General features: G+C 33.5%; 1 protein-coding gene across 2 annotated transcripts in view; it reads right to left on the minus strand.

Annotated features, from left to right (window-relative positions):
* The window catches only part of CPED1 (cadherin-like and PC-esterase domain containing 1), a 35,568-nt gene extending 24,547 nt beyond the window's left edge, over positions 1 to 11,021 (minus strand). Inside the window, exons 1-5 of one of the 2 annotated variants that reach the window (XM_051212919.1) lie at positions 10,905 to 11,021; positions 10,796 to 10,855; positions 4,105 to 4,219; positions 1,855 to 2,686; positions 748 to 967 (exon numbers count right to left, since the gene is read on the minus strand). In XM_051212919.1, the coding sequence (XP_051068843.1) occupies positions 748 to 967; positions 1,855 to 1,928 (294 nt within the window). In that variant the 5' untranslated portion in view covers positions 1,929 to 2,686; positions 4,105 to 4,219; positions 10,796 to 10,855; positions 10,905 to 11,021. Of the gene's footprint in view, positions 1 to 747; positions 968 to 1,854; positions 2,687 to 4,104; positions 4,220 to 10,795 lie in introns of both variants that reach the window. The other variant, XM_051212918.1, reaches the window with a different exon arrangement.
* Between the last annotated feature and the right edge of the window lie 6,447 nt (positions 11,022 to 17,468).

The raw sequence follows: 17,468 nt of genomic DNA on the forward strand, positions 1-17,468 counted from the left end.
GTGAATTTTAGTTTTAGGAAGAAAGTAACCTACAAGATCATTTATGAATTGATTTCTTCTTCCTTAATGACAAATTCACTGTCAGTATTTTGACGAATCAACTTAAAATAGTACGGTTTATTTAAACTTGAAATATACCGCACCCTGAACTTCACTGCTAACCACCATCCATCTATACCTATAATACCTTTATTTGGCTACAAGCTTTGAGTTTCTATTGTATTACGGAAATCATAACTGACTTCAATGTTTCATGATTCTTTAATATGATTAATTTGAAATGCACAGGATTGTTTCAAGCTAATTTCTACTTCGTCGAAAAATAACTATTGTTTTTACTTTTTCAAAACCCTCTATAGTTCGCCGACGAAATATGCTTGAATGGATATCAAATCACTTGTCTGAAGATGAGAGATCTGAAGTTCCAGGTTCAGTTGCTAATGCTTTCTGACTTTTATTGGTTGTTTAGCTAAAATCAGTTGATGTTGTATAGTATCTTCAAATAACTAACCATTTCATAAAAACCATGAAACTGGTTGAGGTGATTTCGAATCAGTCCTCTAAGACTCCAGGTTTACCTTACTAACGAGTATCTATTAACACGAAATCTTGGTCTAGGATTTTATGTTGAATACCACCCACGAATACAATGTCTCAATAAGAATTATCACTTCTTATAAGAGTCAATCTTTTGTAAATAATACATTAACAATAAACGTTCTTTTGAAAATTAACAACAGTGCTTACCTGTTCCATGATGCATACTTTCAATAAGTATTTATCAATTAAAATATTCGGTAATGAGCGTATAATATTAAAGTTAACAGATTTCATAGAACTGACTGCAGTATAATTTGTTTGTTCAACTTTCTCATACACTTCATTTAGATGTAACTGTTTATAAATAAATGAATCAATTGTATAACGTAGTTTATTCACTCCAAGACCTACACTGTAATTTACCCATCTGAATGTAATGAAAATAAATGAAATTACTTAAATTACACCGTATTTAGTTCACTGATTAATTAGAGTTGAAAATTTGTGCAGATTTTTTCAGCTAAAATTAGTCCATTATGAAAAGTATTTTCGAAATTAATATGATACAAGGATTGATGAACAGGTGTTTAATTCAGATGAAAAGCTCCGAATATCTTACATTTTTTAAACAGAATATATATATATATATATATATATTTGTAGTCAGAACTTTTCAAATTCATCTACCTTACTGTACTCTATTTGATGTAGTTTAGTAGAGTTCAATTTTATTTGTAAGTAATGCTACTTCAAGACATCCTTAAAATTATAGTAAAAAGTCGTGATTAGTGGAGCTCAGATATTTAGTGAGTGAAACACTTATCACTAATATCACTGAATAAAGATTGCATTGTAATAAAAACTAACTACAATTTAACATGTATTATCGGAACCTGACTTGGTGATTTTCAATGGCTAAGCGTTCGCCGCGAGATCTGCAGTTGACGTGTTCTATATCTGGTGGGGTCGTGGGTGCTTACTGCTGAGGAATTTCATACTAAGACGGAAATGTTCGATGTTCAGAGGTTCTACGTGATGCCCCAAATGAAAACAATCTGTTCCGAAAGCTATTGACATTTTCAGTGTAAATTAGTAGTTCATTCTAATAGAATTATTTATTAATTTGTTAATATTAAAATCTCAAGTATCTACGGTTGAAACATATAATTCTCACTGGTATACCTAAACATGTTCTTGTTAACAATTTTTTTAAAACTCATTCTAGTAATTGAGTGCCTATAAACATAAAATGATTTTGTAAAATTTGTTGATTATAGGGTTAAAGGATATTTTTAAAAAATGGATCATCGATACCTCATACTGTGGTGTATGCTAATTATGTTGACAGACATAAGTAGTATGTAACACCAATCGAAAGAGAAATGCATGTTAGCAGAAGGCTATGAAGGTCGACTTGAAGTAGAAGAGAATTGTAACTTGTAAGAATTTGAAGGACAAATGATAGAGTTTTGCAAATGAAGTATTCAATGTATCCTTCTCATATTTCAATATCAATAAAACATGTATCCGAATATGTTGTTGATATGAATTAAAGAACACAGAGTTTGTTCACATGCATATGCCATGATCTATCAAGATATCTGAAGTTTCGAAATGATATAATAACTGATAAATCATCTAGTATGATCATCGACGTAATAAATAAATTGATCGACAGAATCCAATCGAGACAAGCATTACACACTGGTCACCAACTAAGTGGTTAGTCAATTGTAAATATCTCTGTGCTGCAAGAGGTCAGTCGCACCTTAAATGGCTCACTGTTAACGACTGAGACTGTGATAACGATTTATGCCAATCCAAAAGTCACGTAAGAACTATAAATTCATATAAGTCTACACGTATGCTTTTTTATTGAATAGTGATCAATGTGGAAATTGTATTCAGGAAATTTCTGCTTATTACTTCTAACTATTTGAAAATCATTTGTTAAAGTGAATGAAGTTTCTGGTAAACATGATTTCACATAAGTTTTATTTTTCAAACATTCGTAAAGAATCTCACTTGGTGAAAATAGTTTGATTTGTACAATCACCTTTTTCGATGTGCAATCGAACACGAACATATAGTGTGCTGTCTGAGACACTGATATTTAATAAAATCATTTTTTTCGCACTGACTTCATCTGGAATAAGAGCAAATTAAAGCACATTAATTATAAATCCTATTAATAATTACGATAGATTTCACTGACTTCTTGATTATGTGCTACAAGTTATTAATAGTTATATATATACACAGTTCACTTGTGAAAATAAATTGAGTACGAAATCGGACCAAGTTTACGTTCACAATTTTGTACAAACCTATAAGATGGTGCTATGAGAAGACGAAGTTTATCAGAATTATGTGATATATTTGCGCAATACATTTCGAAAAATCTGATCACATACATGTCATTATTGAAAAGACAGCGTCTATGTTTCACCAAAAACCCAAACAGCACGTAGGCGATTCTGTCTATCGATTTGCATGTATGTGCGGAAATACGTACATAAGGAGGAGCAATTGTGACCTTCAATTGAGGGTAGCGGAACAAATACCCAAATGGCTGCAAAAACAAATCAATTCCAATGGTCAAATAAGATCACAGGATAGACAGACATTTTCCTCCATTAAAAAACATTTGGTTGAGACTGGTCATAAGATTGACATCAAGTCAGCCTTCGTAGTTTTGTACAAAAGTTTTCAAGGACGTACACTAAGTTTTATTGAAGCGTTGGCTATACGGAAACTGAAACCTCCTTTATATGTTCAAAACAATTTGTTTTTAGCTACCCTGGTAATACTGATTTATTATCTAGAGTGGTTATCACATTGTTATCACATTAAAAAAATACAAAAATGGCCGTGCGTTTAATGGTATTCAGTTTTCTTTGTTACGGTTTACGTTTAACCTGTTTAGTTGACCTTTTATTTTTCACATGAAAATGTCTTAACAAGTATATGTGTGATTGAGATCATGAACGATTGATGTTATGTGTGATTAGATTGTTCGAAATGTATTGCGCAAATGTGTCACATAATTCTGATAACCTTCGTCTTCACACTGCATTATCAAAGGAACCGATTGTTTTAAACATTCAGGGTTGTTTAATAACTAACTTCAGACACCGAAAATGTTTTTTACATTTTAAATCGACTTAATAGATCTTTAGCTATGACGATGAACAGTTCATTTTCAAGCTTTCAATTCTAGTAATTTATAGTAATCACGTACATAATCACCGTGAGTCTGTTGTGAGAAACTTAATTTGCAACTGCAGCTCAAGCGGTTTTTCTCAGAAAACAGAAAGTTTCTATATATATTCGTATTCTAGGTATGTAGTTCGTTTTTCCTCATAAGTATCTACAATGAAAAAGCTTTCTGTACTAAAATCTTGTTAATTGGTTAGTAACTATCATAATGAAGCATCAAACATAGGTTGGATCCCAGTCAGTACTCTTAACCAAGATCAGATTCGGATGATTCATGACATAAAAATTTTAAAGTGTCAATGTTTCTTATATATAGGGAACGGAATGGAAAACATGAACAGTTACTTTTTAAGTAGTCGCATAGTACGGATATTTCAATCTTTTCGAAAAGATCCATGATTATATCTTTGTCTTCTGTAAGATTTGTACAGAATTCACTATTCTCCATGACCGTTTGTGGCTAAAAGTATAATCGTAAAATAAAATTCATGCTATTTGTAAGTTATTTTAATTATTTGATCGTATGTACGACTAAACACTGAATAATGAGATGAAACCCATATGATGGCGCAAAGTATACTACCAATTATAAATAAAAAATGTTTGACTCGTTTTTTTAGAGCCACATACATCGTTCATGTGTAGAAGAAAATCGGAACGATTCGCTGAATGTTGCATTCGTTAAAAGTGTTATGTCTCAAGGAGACAGCCGATTATATGACAGTGACTTATCGATCGGATCAAGGATTCAGAATCTCGATAGACTATTCTGGTCCGTTGTCCCCAACTCTGCTAACTCGATCAAGAAGTCTGGGTAAGGTGTAGAAAGTGTATTCTACAGACAAACAGCAGATAACAAGTCAAGCACACAAATCAAGCGTATTTATACAAATATTTACAATCGATATTGTCATGGAAGATTTTTGAACATTAATCAACAATTGACTGCTATTTGAACATTTAATCGATAGTTCATCAATTGACCTATTTGTACATTTAATCGATAGTTCATCAATTGACCTATCTGCACATTTAATCGATAAGTAAATTACAAAATTTGAGTTTTGGAGATCTATCGTCCCCAACAAAAAGTAATACAGATTATCCTGTGCAAGGTTATTATTTAAATTTTCCGGCTGAAATTAGCTTAAACGGTTGTAGTCATAAAAAATCCAAATAGTTCAAAGACAAGGTATAAAATAATACATTTACAGTGTTTTATCTGTCAAGTATATATATATTGATGTTAAAGAGTAGAAGCATAACTTTTCATGTAGTCTAACTGATATGGATAACCAACAGTATATGGTTTCTGTGTATATGGATGTTCAAGCTGTAACCGGTATTACACTAGTGAATTAAATTTGATGATTGTGGTGCCACAAAACAAATGTGTTTTATCATCTATTTGATGATATAGTACCCTTAAGTTACGGGTAAATTCGTCTGACTTGTTGGATGGAAGAGCTACATTTTATATCGACTGAAATTTAGTTCTGGCGCAGGTCGTTAAAGCTACTATGTTTGGGTGTATGACACACAGTTTCTGGGTTGTATCACATATTTAAGCGATTTTTTGAATTGTTGAGAGATCCTAAATCAACTGGAATGCAACTACTACCTATTATTTACTGGCCATTCGACTGAGGTTACCTTTTAATCAAAAGTAGCTCTAGTGTATATAATCTCTACAAATCACGTTTGTAAATATCAACATACGTCAAATTGCATTCGGTGCCCCTTTGTACTAATATTTATGTGTTCAAATATATAAATAACATACGTCAAACGAATAACTGGGTTTGAAAACAAATCGCTCGATTTCAACAAGTATAATCTAATACATCTGATAATGTCTTTCAGTATTATTTTATCAAAAGTCGCATTCGTAGTAACAGTCATTTCTGTTATTCTGAACTATCCTTTGATAATTATAAGATTCACTTGTCTATAGAGTCAAAATACTAATAACATCTTGTATATTGGTGAGACAGTTACCGATCCCGACATGAAGCAAGAGAACAGGATAGACGGAAAATTATTTAAACAGTTAACCACTTAGGAACATTTGAAGCATTGTAGTCATTGTATGGAAATACACTTTGATTAGCAAAACACCGACATTATTACTTAAAAGAATCGAATAATCGCAGTAAAATTACGTTTTACTACTATAAGGTTTGTAGTTGAGTAAAATTAATTTTTTTTTTGGTGTTGAATTGATTTATCAGTGAATTTTACAAACTCGGCAGAAGTAGATTTATTCACTTAGTGTGCCACAAAATCAAATAATTTCTGCATCTAGACTTGTTTTCGGTAAGCAGATCATTACTTATGGTTAACAAGATTTAATCGAAATTGATCATCAAGCAAAAAGCGCAAATCTTTCAAAGACAGTCGCATCACCGAAACACGAGTTTCAAACACTAACGACGCAAATTTATTATTATTAATGAGAAAAAGAGAAGACTCCAATAACGACGAATTATGGCCGAAGAGTCGAATAGCCACAACTCCATATAGCCAGAATTTTAATTTTTCACTATTTTGTTTATAAATTCTTTTTCTTTTTCTTCCTTGTGTACGCATGCATTATCAAGCTTATATCGTATATTACAAAACTCGACATATTTTGGATATCTTCACACCTGTATATAATCTTTTAAAAATGATACCACATCCATTTCTACCCTTTATCATTATTTTGTTTGGCTTTACAGACATGAGCTCAGATATACATAACTAATGTTTGTATACATATTAGCTTTATCTTAATTTTGTATAAGCCGATATCTCCTATTAATCGTAATAATTCTGTTCAGTTTACTATACTTTGTGCAAACACAGACCTTTTTTCATATATCTTTAATTCTAAGGGGGGAGTTATTAAAGCAACACTCCTAGGATTAGTTTCAATCATGGTTAAATTTTGTAAAACCCCTTTACTAACTTATTTAACAGACAATGTTATTCGGACAGTAACAATTCGTCTATTTCGTTGTATTATTATAATCACTATCTTGTCTGCATAAACATGTACGCTTGATCTTATATGACAGCCTACGAGTATATCTCTCTCTCTAGCTTGAATATTGGTCGCTGAAATATCGTTTGAAGAGTCATTCTCTTAACCATGTATATATATATGCTCGAATCCTTTTAAAAGCCTTTGCCTTGACTTGCTGATTTGATTATACATTCGCCTCTGTATACTCTCGCACACACGCTAGCCACTCCGTTCCAAATTCGCTCGATGTGCTTGTAGCATTGTTATCTGTGCTATCCAATAACAAACTGTAGTCGCCTCTTCTCATTGCCTTCTGAATTCAAACACTTTGGGGGCCTATCTAATAATGGTTGACAAGTTGATCGATAAATGGAGCTAGGCCACTACAAACCATAAATTGTTACCATGTCAAATTATGTAAAAAAGCTAAGTCTTATCTTTAAATTCAAGTTAAATCGTTGTTTCTTTTTAAAAAAGTATTTTGGATAGAATATTTCAATACTAAAAAATTTTTTATAAACAAATCATATGTATTTATAGGTATCAATATCATGGTTGGACTTGATAGTTTCAAATAAATTGACCATTGGGTAAAGAGTTATTAATAAATGTATCAGGACTCAGTAGCTAAGCGGATAACGCGATGGCGTCTGAAGCGAACGGCACTGAGTTTGAGTCCCAGAGTGGACATCAACTCAGATGCAGGCATATCCAGCTGACGAGTCCCAAATGAGACAAGACGCAAGTCCTGAATTGCACTACTAACCACTATCCATTTTTGCATATAATGTTTGTAAATTAAGGCAATATCGAGGCAATACACACAGTATGCACACATGTCAGTAAGAGACTGATCAATTGTAGTCCTAAACATCAATGGGAAGATTCAAACTAACAATACCAAGTAAATTTATTATTTGTTGTATCCTCATTGGGGTACGTATATATAAATCGAGTTGGTGGTAAGCAACAGATCAATTAGGGTCAACCTGTATTAGCGAACGAGTTACTTACTATTAAAGGCATATTTGTATTTGATAAAATTTACATGAATATGTATTTTTATAAAAGTTTTGATTTTATTGAGCTCGCTGGCTTGATGGGACATTTTGATTGATTTTCTGAACAGTAGATTCAGCATCTACTTAAAATTAAAACTAAACCTTTGAAAAGTAATGCACAACTACTAAAGCAGTACTAAATCTAATGACCTTGCATAAAGTTATTTTGTCTTTGAGAATATAGAGGGCTGAAGTAGATCGAAAGGTTTTTAAATAACGAAAAGCTATAAACTGAGTTGTAAGAATAGGCTAGATTTTTCTTCCAAATACATATATGGCCAACTAAAATCCATTTACGTAGAGTTACTGCCGGTCCCAAGTTGTGGTGAAGGAGGGTTGTATGGGGGGTCGGCGACTCCATCCCGTAGAAAACAACCTAGGTAAAGAAAGCTCTGACCATAAAAAACATTTAAGCCATCCAAACTCTGCCCTGGGTGTTAAAGGACATTCATTTAGACGAATTATGACTCCTCGTTATGAAAAACAAGATTCCTTGAAAACCACGATGAGAGCAACAATAATATAGATACACGGAATGTTCGCACAATGTGGGAGATTGGGAAGACCAGTCAAATAGCTACGGAAATGAGGAGTTGCGAATTGTCGGTTGTCGGAATAAGTGAAGTACATTGGACATGAGCTTGACAGAAAAGGATAGATTCAGGAAAGATGCTGCTGTAGGCCGGCTAAGAGGATAAAAATGCTACTTATGCGCAGGAGGTTGAACTTGTGTTGTTCAAGGAAGAATGTATAGTACCTATAGGATGGGAATCTCATGATCCTCGGCCATCAAAGCATTCTTCAAAACAAAGAAGGAAGGAATCACGATGAATGTTATCCAATGTTATGCACCCATCAATGATAGTAACAAAGATCTACGAGAGGCTGCAATCCATCATAGCAAAGTACTCAGGAAACGACCTGAAAATCCTGATGGGAAATCTAAACGCCAAAGTTGGGATGGACAACACTGGATATGAAGATATCATGGGTCAACATGGACTGGATGGGAGAAAGAAACGAAAATGGGAAGAGATTTGCAAATGTATGTGCATTCAACAAATCGGTTATAGGTGGCTCAATATTTCCACACAAACACATACACAAAGCTACATGGGTTTCACCGGACCACATCACAGAGAACCAGATAGATCATATTTGTATCAATAAAAATTTCAGAAAGACAATGAAAGACGTGAGAACGAGGAGAGGAACTGACATAGCTTCAGATCACGATCGGATTGTGGCAAAGTTGAAATTATATCTAAAGATGAATTGGACAACTGGACAAGCAGCATTGCAGAGGTTCAACACAGCCTTCCCGCGACAGATTGACAAACTCAACCAATTCAAGATAACTTTCAACAACAGGTTCCAAGCCTTGTCAGATCTACTCGACGAAGAGAAACCTACTATGGAGGACAATTGGAAAGGGATCAAAGAAGCAAAATATGAAATAAATCTCTATAAAACACTCTTTCATTTCTATAGGTAACCTATAGATGAGTAAGGTGATGACACAAAGACGCAAAATTAAATATTCTATTTGAAAAGTAATGACGTTTAGCATATTTCGTAATTTGTCTTTATATTCCTATAAATATAAGAATATCATGTAAAGTGTTCATCAAGAAATTTCCCAAACTACTCAAAAAGACTAGTAATTCTAGTAAATGTAATAAAGTTGACCATTTTAGTCGATTTTATCCATTGTAAAACTCCAATGAACCGGATTTTAAATTAAATAAAAAATGTTATATTTACCTAAGCGTATTGGTCTGATTAAAACATCTGATTTATTCATGTATTTTTTGCAGAACGTTAGGTTGTCTTCCAAACTGAAAGATTTCACAAGTGGATCTAACCATTTTACGTTATCTTGACTTGGGAATATAAGTAACTCTAAATACGAGTTTTTTCAAACTAACGTCAAAAGAAATCGAGTTGACTGTTTGTAGTCATCAACGTAACACTTTCAACTTCTAAAAGCTTATTAATTCTCGTTATTCTTACATGACTGAATAAAATGAATGATGTTCAATACTGTGACTCTGGTTCAAAACCATACAATAACAGTTTGTAAAATTTTGACGATTATTATGAGCTAACTAACTAAAATAAGGATTTCGTAACAGACACATACAATGATCCACTATCGTAAAGTTTATTGCGATTATATTCGAAATGAAAAACTTTATCCTTTTTTAGTCGATAAACTAATTAGAATGACTGATCATACAACAGATGTTTAGTATTTTGTACGGAAAACAAATGCTGTGAGACTTAAAGCATCTGGGTTCGATAGAGTTGCGGATACATTGTGTTAAGAATTCTCGTGCTTGAATAAAAAACATCCAATATATTCTTTTCGAGATCGCGAACTGATCAATGTTAGACTGCCATTGAAAAACTAGAAGCAATGGACGGCGGTTTCGTCCTAATATGCAACTGATAGTTATCATTTGCTCACCAGTGACTAGCTTCGACAAGAAATTATCGGAGTGACTGGTGGATTTCGACCGTATCGGGCATGAGACAGTTATCCACTGAAGATAATGGAAGTTGGTAGCGCAATCCTGTGGATTGGTTGATTTTAGACACTAGCAACGTTGGATGCCGGCTCAATGGTCCAGAGGTCAAGCGGTTATGCATAGGACATAAGGCCCTGGGTTCGATTCCCGCGTATGGAATCGTGGATGCGCACTACTGAGGAGTCCCATACTAGAACGAAATGGCCTTCCAGTGCCTCCAGGTATTCAGTGATGGTCTAAAATTGATCGGTTCACGATTTCAATTAAAACTCAATAATCTTTACAATCATATAATGAAAATTGTTCTTGGTTTTCATTGCTTTTTTAGTTACGAGTAGTTTTAGATGTAAATAAAAGAAATTCAAAAATCTTCATGAAACTATTTAATATTTTTTAATCAGATTGGATTTAATACAAAATTCACTGGGTGAACTTACCAAAGTCTGTGTTGCTGTTGTTTCCGTGAAATCCCGGAGTTGTATATTTGAATTTTTATTCTACAATAATTTGTGATAAAAAAAATAACTCGACTAGGATTTCACGTACCAGTTGTCGACTGTAAGTTATTTTTAAAAGAATATCTAAATTTATTATCATAAGTAGAATAAAAATAATCCATTTCATTATCTTTATTTTCCCACAAGTTAACCACATCACTGTTCGATAATCAAAATGTCTATATCATCTTTATTTATTGGTAATAAGTAACGCTGTTGATAACCAATCAAAAAAAGAGGGAAATTGTTATGTTATTACCTGGTTGCTTCAATTGGTCAATATGCTGCCAAACGAAATACAGGGTACGTTATAAATAATATTTATTAATGAAAAAACAAGCGACATACAGTATTTAATCTTATCTTCCCAGTTTTTATTCGTCTTAAGTTAACTTATTATAAAACGAGTTAAAATAGCCGTTTTTTAATAGTTGAGATCATGAGTCAATTGAAGGTAGACCACCATGGAAAACACGGAAGTATTGGACGACCGTTTTGTCCCATTATGGGACTTCTCAGCAGTGCACATCCTCGATCCCGCCTCCCGAGATTCGAACCCAGGAACTATCGTTCGTGCACGAACGCTTGACCTCTACATCACTGAGCTGGCCGCCATCCAACGGTGTTAATGTCTAACATAAACTAATCCACGAATTTAACACCGTTGGATGCCGGCTCAGTGGTATAGAGGTTAAGCGTTCGCGCACGAACGATAGTTCCTGGGTTCGAATCTCGGAAGGCGGGATCGGGGATGCGCACTGCTGACAAGTCCCACAATGGGACAAAACAGTCGTCCAATACTTCCGTGTTTCCCATGGTGGTCTACCTTCAATTGACTCATGATCTCAACTATCAAAATTACTATAATATCCACAAAAACGCCTACCCATATTAATGAGCGTTTTCAACAGGATACTGTTCAGTATAACTACCATTCTGATGATGAACTGATGATAAATTCCATAGTTTTATAAACAACCATTGCTTAGTATTTAATAGACTATTGCATTTCACATATATGTGCATTTAATACCTTTGGTGATATGACAGTTTTACTTAAGTATACTTTACACAGGTGATGATTTGTTTACTTAATTGTCAGTCTGGGGTTGTGGAGATTGTTGAATTTCATTGAAATCAAGAACCGATCTAAGTTAGCTCACTATTGAACACTTGGAAGCACAGGACGGCCATTTCGTCTTAGCGAAGGACTCTTAGTATAGTCTGATAAATATCAGTTCTTAATTTAACATATATGCTAGTTCTATAATCAAACGTTCTTACTTCATGACTTTAAGATTATATTCCGTTCAGTTTTTTAATCTCCATAAGACATTCATTCACGGCCCTGTAGGCAGGATACGAACTCAGGAACTTCCGTCTTGCTCGTGGAAGCTTAACCTCTAAACCAACTGATAAGGTATTCAAAGGTTTTAATGTCAAAGTCTAATCAGTCCACGACATTTGGTTTCCGTCTTCTATTGTCTTCAGTGGGTAACTGTCTTGTACTATGCATGGATTGGCTATACTGGTCATGGCTTCTCACATGAACACCGGACATTTCCTCTCGAAGCCGGACCTTAGTGATCACATGATAATTGTGAGTATGGGGTTATGGAGATTGTTGGATTTCATTCAAATCGTGAACAATTCTACTTAAGATAAACCTTTGGATTATTTCTTCGAATATTCTGTACGTTCTGAACGTCTTCTACTCTATATCAAAAATCCCGACCATTCAACTAAGATTGGTCTGTAGAGATTTGATATGTCCGTTATTATTTTCTTCATAGAACATAGTTCGGTAACTGTAAATAAGCTGATTTCCAGTGTCAAGAACCACAGTATATGTTGATACAAAATAAATAAAAGGATTAGGATGTTTTTGTGGGGTAGAGTTTGTGGAAATACCGTACATTATAGGAACCTGTCATTATTTTGAAAATTTTCTGCTAACAAGATGAAATCAGTCATTCATGGGGTGATAAAGAAGAATCCACATGAACGCGAGCTCAAGGTTCTGGAATTACGGATCGTTGTTAAGATTTTGGCCTAATGGGTAATTTCACTTTTTGTATGCATTCTTTAAAATAGTTCACACATAATCTCCGTTGAAATCATTCCAAACCATGATAAAATAACTTTTCAGGTCTTCTTGAACTTCCATTTTCCTTCCAGTGATATCTACTTTTGAACTAAGCTGTATTACGCTATTTAATATTGCCTGTTAGAATTTCAGTACCCAGTTTGACCCTCATCGGAAAGGGGTAAATTTAAGAGAACTATAAGTCAACACGGGATCCAAACCACTTTTATCCTCTAGTAGTACAAATTATCAGTGGTCATTTTTCTAACCAAAATTCACTGGTGTTGTATCTAAAAGCCCAGTTTGTTCTCGCATGACTTATTCGCCAGTCGGAATACGGCTTATGCAATCTTCGCACTGTGCCAAACCAATGACGTTCGACCGGTATGAGCCGGTATATATATATATTAGTCCATTAATAGTTCTCGAAAGTTACCCGTAATTGAATCTTCACTAGGATATAACAACTGGAGTATTTCCGAGTATCATTTTATTTGCCTAAAGAGTGAGATGTCTTTTTAATACGAAGTAATCAGCAAAAAACCAACGTCAACGACTTCCTGTCTTGAATACTTCCCACTACCCACCGCACAAAGACGTTCATTGTAATATTAAGTCATTTAACTTAGCGGCCAGTTCCAACTAGATCGATTAAATTCCGTCAATAGTGAAGATACTGAATACTGCTGAGTGACAAATAATTATATAGATTTAAACTGTCTACAGACTAGTTATTTCTTTTAAATATTCTTATTTTAATATCTAGAAGAACAAACTCTATTCATTATATCAGTCAATTGTAATAAAATATTGTTGATCGATTGATGACTAGGTATGCATAAGTAAATTTTATGTGAAAAAAACAACGATCAATGATCATTTAATGTTTATGTGTTGTTATCTGATAACCGAACTCCTTCGTCTATTTTTCCCCAATTACACTCATAAAAACTTGATTTAAGTGAGAATTTTTTGAGGAAAAAGAGTGTAAAGCATCTGTGAAACCATCTGTTGACTGAAAAAAATTTTATTCCCATGAAATTCTATTTAGTTTTTATTACTCTTTTGATCAATAAGAAATGAAAGTAAATTTCAATTGTCATTTGGGATAACTGTTATCCTAAGAACTGTTTGTGAAAAAGAATTTAAATATGGGTTTTTAAGAAGTGACAGATAATTACCATTTAAACATTAAAAACAAAAAGTTCAGCGAAGGGATCTCTTTTCAACGAATTTATTATCAAGTTGTACAATCGTATATATACATATATGATAATTTTTTTGTTAAAGTACTAATTCCGTGTGGAAATGTGAACACAAATAACCAAGATAATGTAATAGAAAGGTCATATTACTAGATTGAGTAATACGAATAATAACATTGGATTTAGTGAATGTAATGTTTTTTTTGTTACAATAGTTAATGGTCATTAAAGGTCATAGAGGTGTAAAAGTAAATAAGGTGACATGGTGAGTATTTGTGAATAAAATAATGGGAATATAAGACATAAGTAAAGTGGCATGCGGTACTGCTAATAATACTAATGATAATAAAAAAATAATAATATTAATTAAGGTCAAGTTAACGATATCGATAAGACGTACTTCTTTTGTACGCATAGTTCTGGTTTGAGCTCATGGTTGTTAAGAGCTTCGGCTGTTTTTAGGAGTTGGATATGAAGAAATCTAGGTAGATTTGAACGAATCATATAAACAAACTTAAAATCAAACTGTGGATCCGTAGAATGATTACAGTCGACTGAGTGTTCAAGTATAGAACTCCTAACTGATTTCCTTTCATCCTTGTACAACCAAAATGAGACATTTTCCCGTATCCGAGTTGAAAGCTAGCGCTGGCTACGGCCAATATACCTTGCCCCTTAAGAACAGGTGAATTGGTAGATGCACATAGAGGCGACCAGATGCGGAAGCTTATCTTTTATGGATACAGAAAATAGGTTTTTACTAGTGAAGGTTATTCGCAGTTTTGCCTCATTAAATGTTCTTTTAGTCGCTGTTGTTAGGCGATTTTTAATTACGTCAGATGTTCGATCCCCTTTAAATTCTAGACTTATATAGGGGTTTTTTGGGACGGAACAACTAGATCTCCTGTCGCAACTACTTTTAATCATATTCTTCTCTATGGAATGGTCTGGGTAGTCATTTTTCGTTGAGGTTTTCGTGAGGAATGCGAGTTCTTCCTCAATGCATTCCGTACTGCATATCCGATGTATTCGATGACAAGAAGTAACAGTTACTAAATCTTGGTAATTTAATTATAAGAAAATATACTTGGACTACGTATGATCAATGAAATTTTCTATTTGTCATGTATCCTGATTTGGTTGTTCTCTATGTGATGTTTTTTTAGTAGGAAATTGACGAAAGGCTCTCTTTGAACACCAAAAGTTGGGAAACCTAATAACCTGATTACCGGACCACAAATCATGAGTGATCTGTACAAAGATCATATCGGGTGCTTGGCAGTTATCCACCCACACATTAGATGGTAGTTGCGTAATATCGTGGATCGACTGACGTTGGACAAGTAAACCAGCTGATGTTGGATCAATGGTCTAGTGATTAAGCACTCATTATCGGATTTCAAGGTCCTAGATTCAAGCCCTCTCGGGGTTTCTCTATGGACAGATTCATCGAAAGAACTTGTTAACCACTAAAACATAATTATGCTAACCGGCTAGTTTGGTAACCCCAATGGTTGTGACGCTTCGTGAAGCAACATTGAAACTCATCAGTTCCGTACATGTTCCAGATACATCATTTTGACGAGTTCCAACAATCTGCAAACTTAAGCGCAGTGTTTTCTGCACATTACTTTCAACCACTTAATATGGTTGAGCACTGTCAGGTATTCCATTACTTTTGACGACTGTTCAACTAGTATTGAAAGTTGATTTTTGCTAGGACATTTAAAAAATGTAAAACGATATTCAACTTTAACCGGAAGACGTTGCCAAATAATTTAATAAAGTACAGCATTATTATTAGTTCATAGAGAAGATCATAGTTATAGGTTATAGGTTTCATGTTATCTGTTGTTTTTAGATAATCGAATTCTATCGATAATGATTTTCCCAGTTTAGCTAACTCAGTACATGAGCCAATTTGTCAATAAACAATAATTGGTATTTAATGACACGCAAGAAGACGCCGTTTTTCTTGAGTTCGAAGATCCGCACTAAATACCACAAAAAAGTAACAAAATTCTAAAATAGCTTATGATGTTCATAAATATGTGAAATAATTCAGAGCTTACAAATATCTGTCTATCTATCCATTATCGATCTGTCCGTTTATCTACCAAAGAGCTTTAGAATAAATACGTTCTTTTAATGATCGTCATAGAGACTCTTTTCTTAGAACCATGTGGTTGGCTAGAAAAAAAGTTAGTCAACTTTGTCAAACTATAGTTAAATCAACTGATCTTTAAAAAATAAGTAAATATCTTCGTACGTACTTTTTTGACAACATACATTCTAGAGTCATTTTTAATTAAAATTTAGACTATCATTTTCATTATGATGACATTTGGCGATTCCACAATTTTTCTAAAATGATAACAGTTATAATTAAACTGCGAATTTAAACTAAGTAGGAGTGACTCGACTAGATATATCTGATATTTGAATACCTAAACGAAATTATTGTCAAACGGCAATAATGCTCATATTAGGTTGTTTAACATACTTGACAAGAAGCTCGTGATATAAATTTCGTATTAATAGACAACTGAATAAAAAGTATGACTACAATTTTGAGAAAACTAATGCTGACAGTGGGATCTACAAACATTTCTTGCCATGAAACACCAACTATCACGAAACCTAGGTTCGGGGTTTCTTGATGACTACCGCCAATCACCTAACTTTTCACCATAGTGACGTCAAGTTACGCGAACAAGTGGCCAGATTGAAATTTCATCGGTGAGATTAGATAAATATCGAAAAAACCACTTAAAAGTGTTGGTAATCACTATATAATGTTTAATTAGTCTTAAACAAGCTTTGTGTTGGATCACCTCTAGTAAAATCTAATGGTATGCATGAATTCGATACTCGAGGTTTATATCAATTAAATAATCCTTAGAAAGCAATCAGTTTTACAAATTCGTTGTATATATAATCAAACATTTAAATATAGTTAGCTTGTCACATCTATCCAGGTTAGTTCATAATATTTCGAATGTAATGACAGATGCCATAAATTTATATGTAGCATTGATTTTACTACTGCCGGTTAAATTTCATTACATTTTAGGTACGTTCGTGCATAAACCTAGTACAATCAAAAGTTTCTAACATCTAAAGAGATGAATTTATGAAATAAACTACTATTTTGAGATAACATATCATAAGATTAAAGATTTGTTGATGCTCGTTGTTGAACCATATGTGAATAAATTAACTGACATTGAATAAACAACTAGACATAATGGGGGAATCAACTTAAAAAAACACAGTTTTTATGATTTGTTATTACTAACTTGGGTACCACTTCTTAATACAC

The sequence above is a fragment of the Schistosoma haematobium genome, chromosome 3 (assembly GCF_000699445.3).
Source record: "Schistosoma haematobium chromosome 3, whole genome shotgun sequence".
Lineage (NCBI taxonomy): Eukaryota > Metazoa > Platyhelminthes > Trematoda > Strigeidida > Schistosomatidae > Schistosoma > Schistosoma haematobium.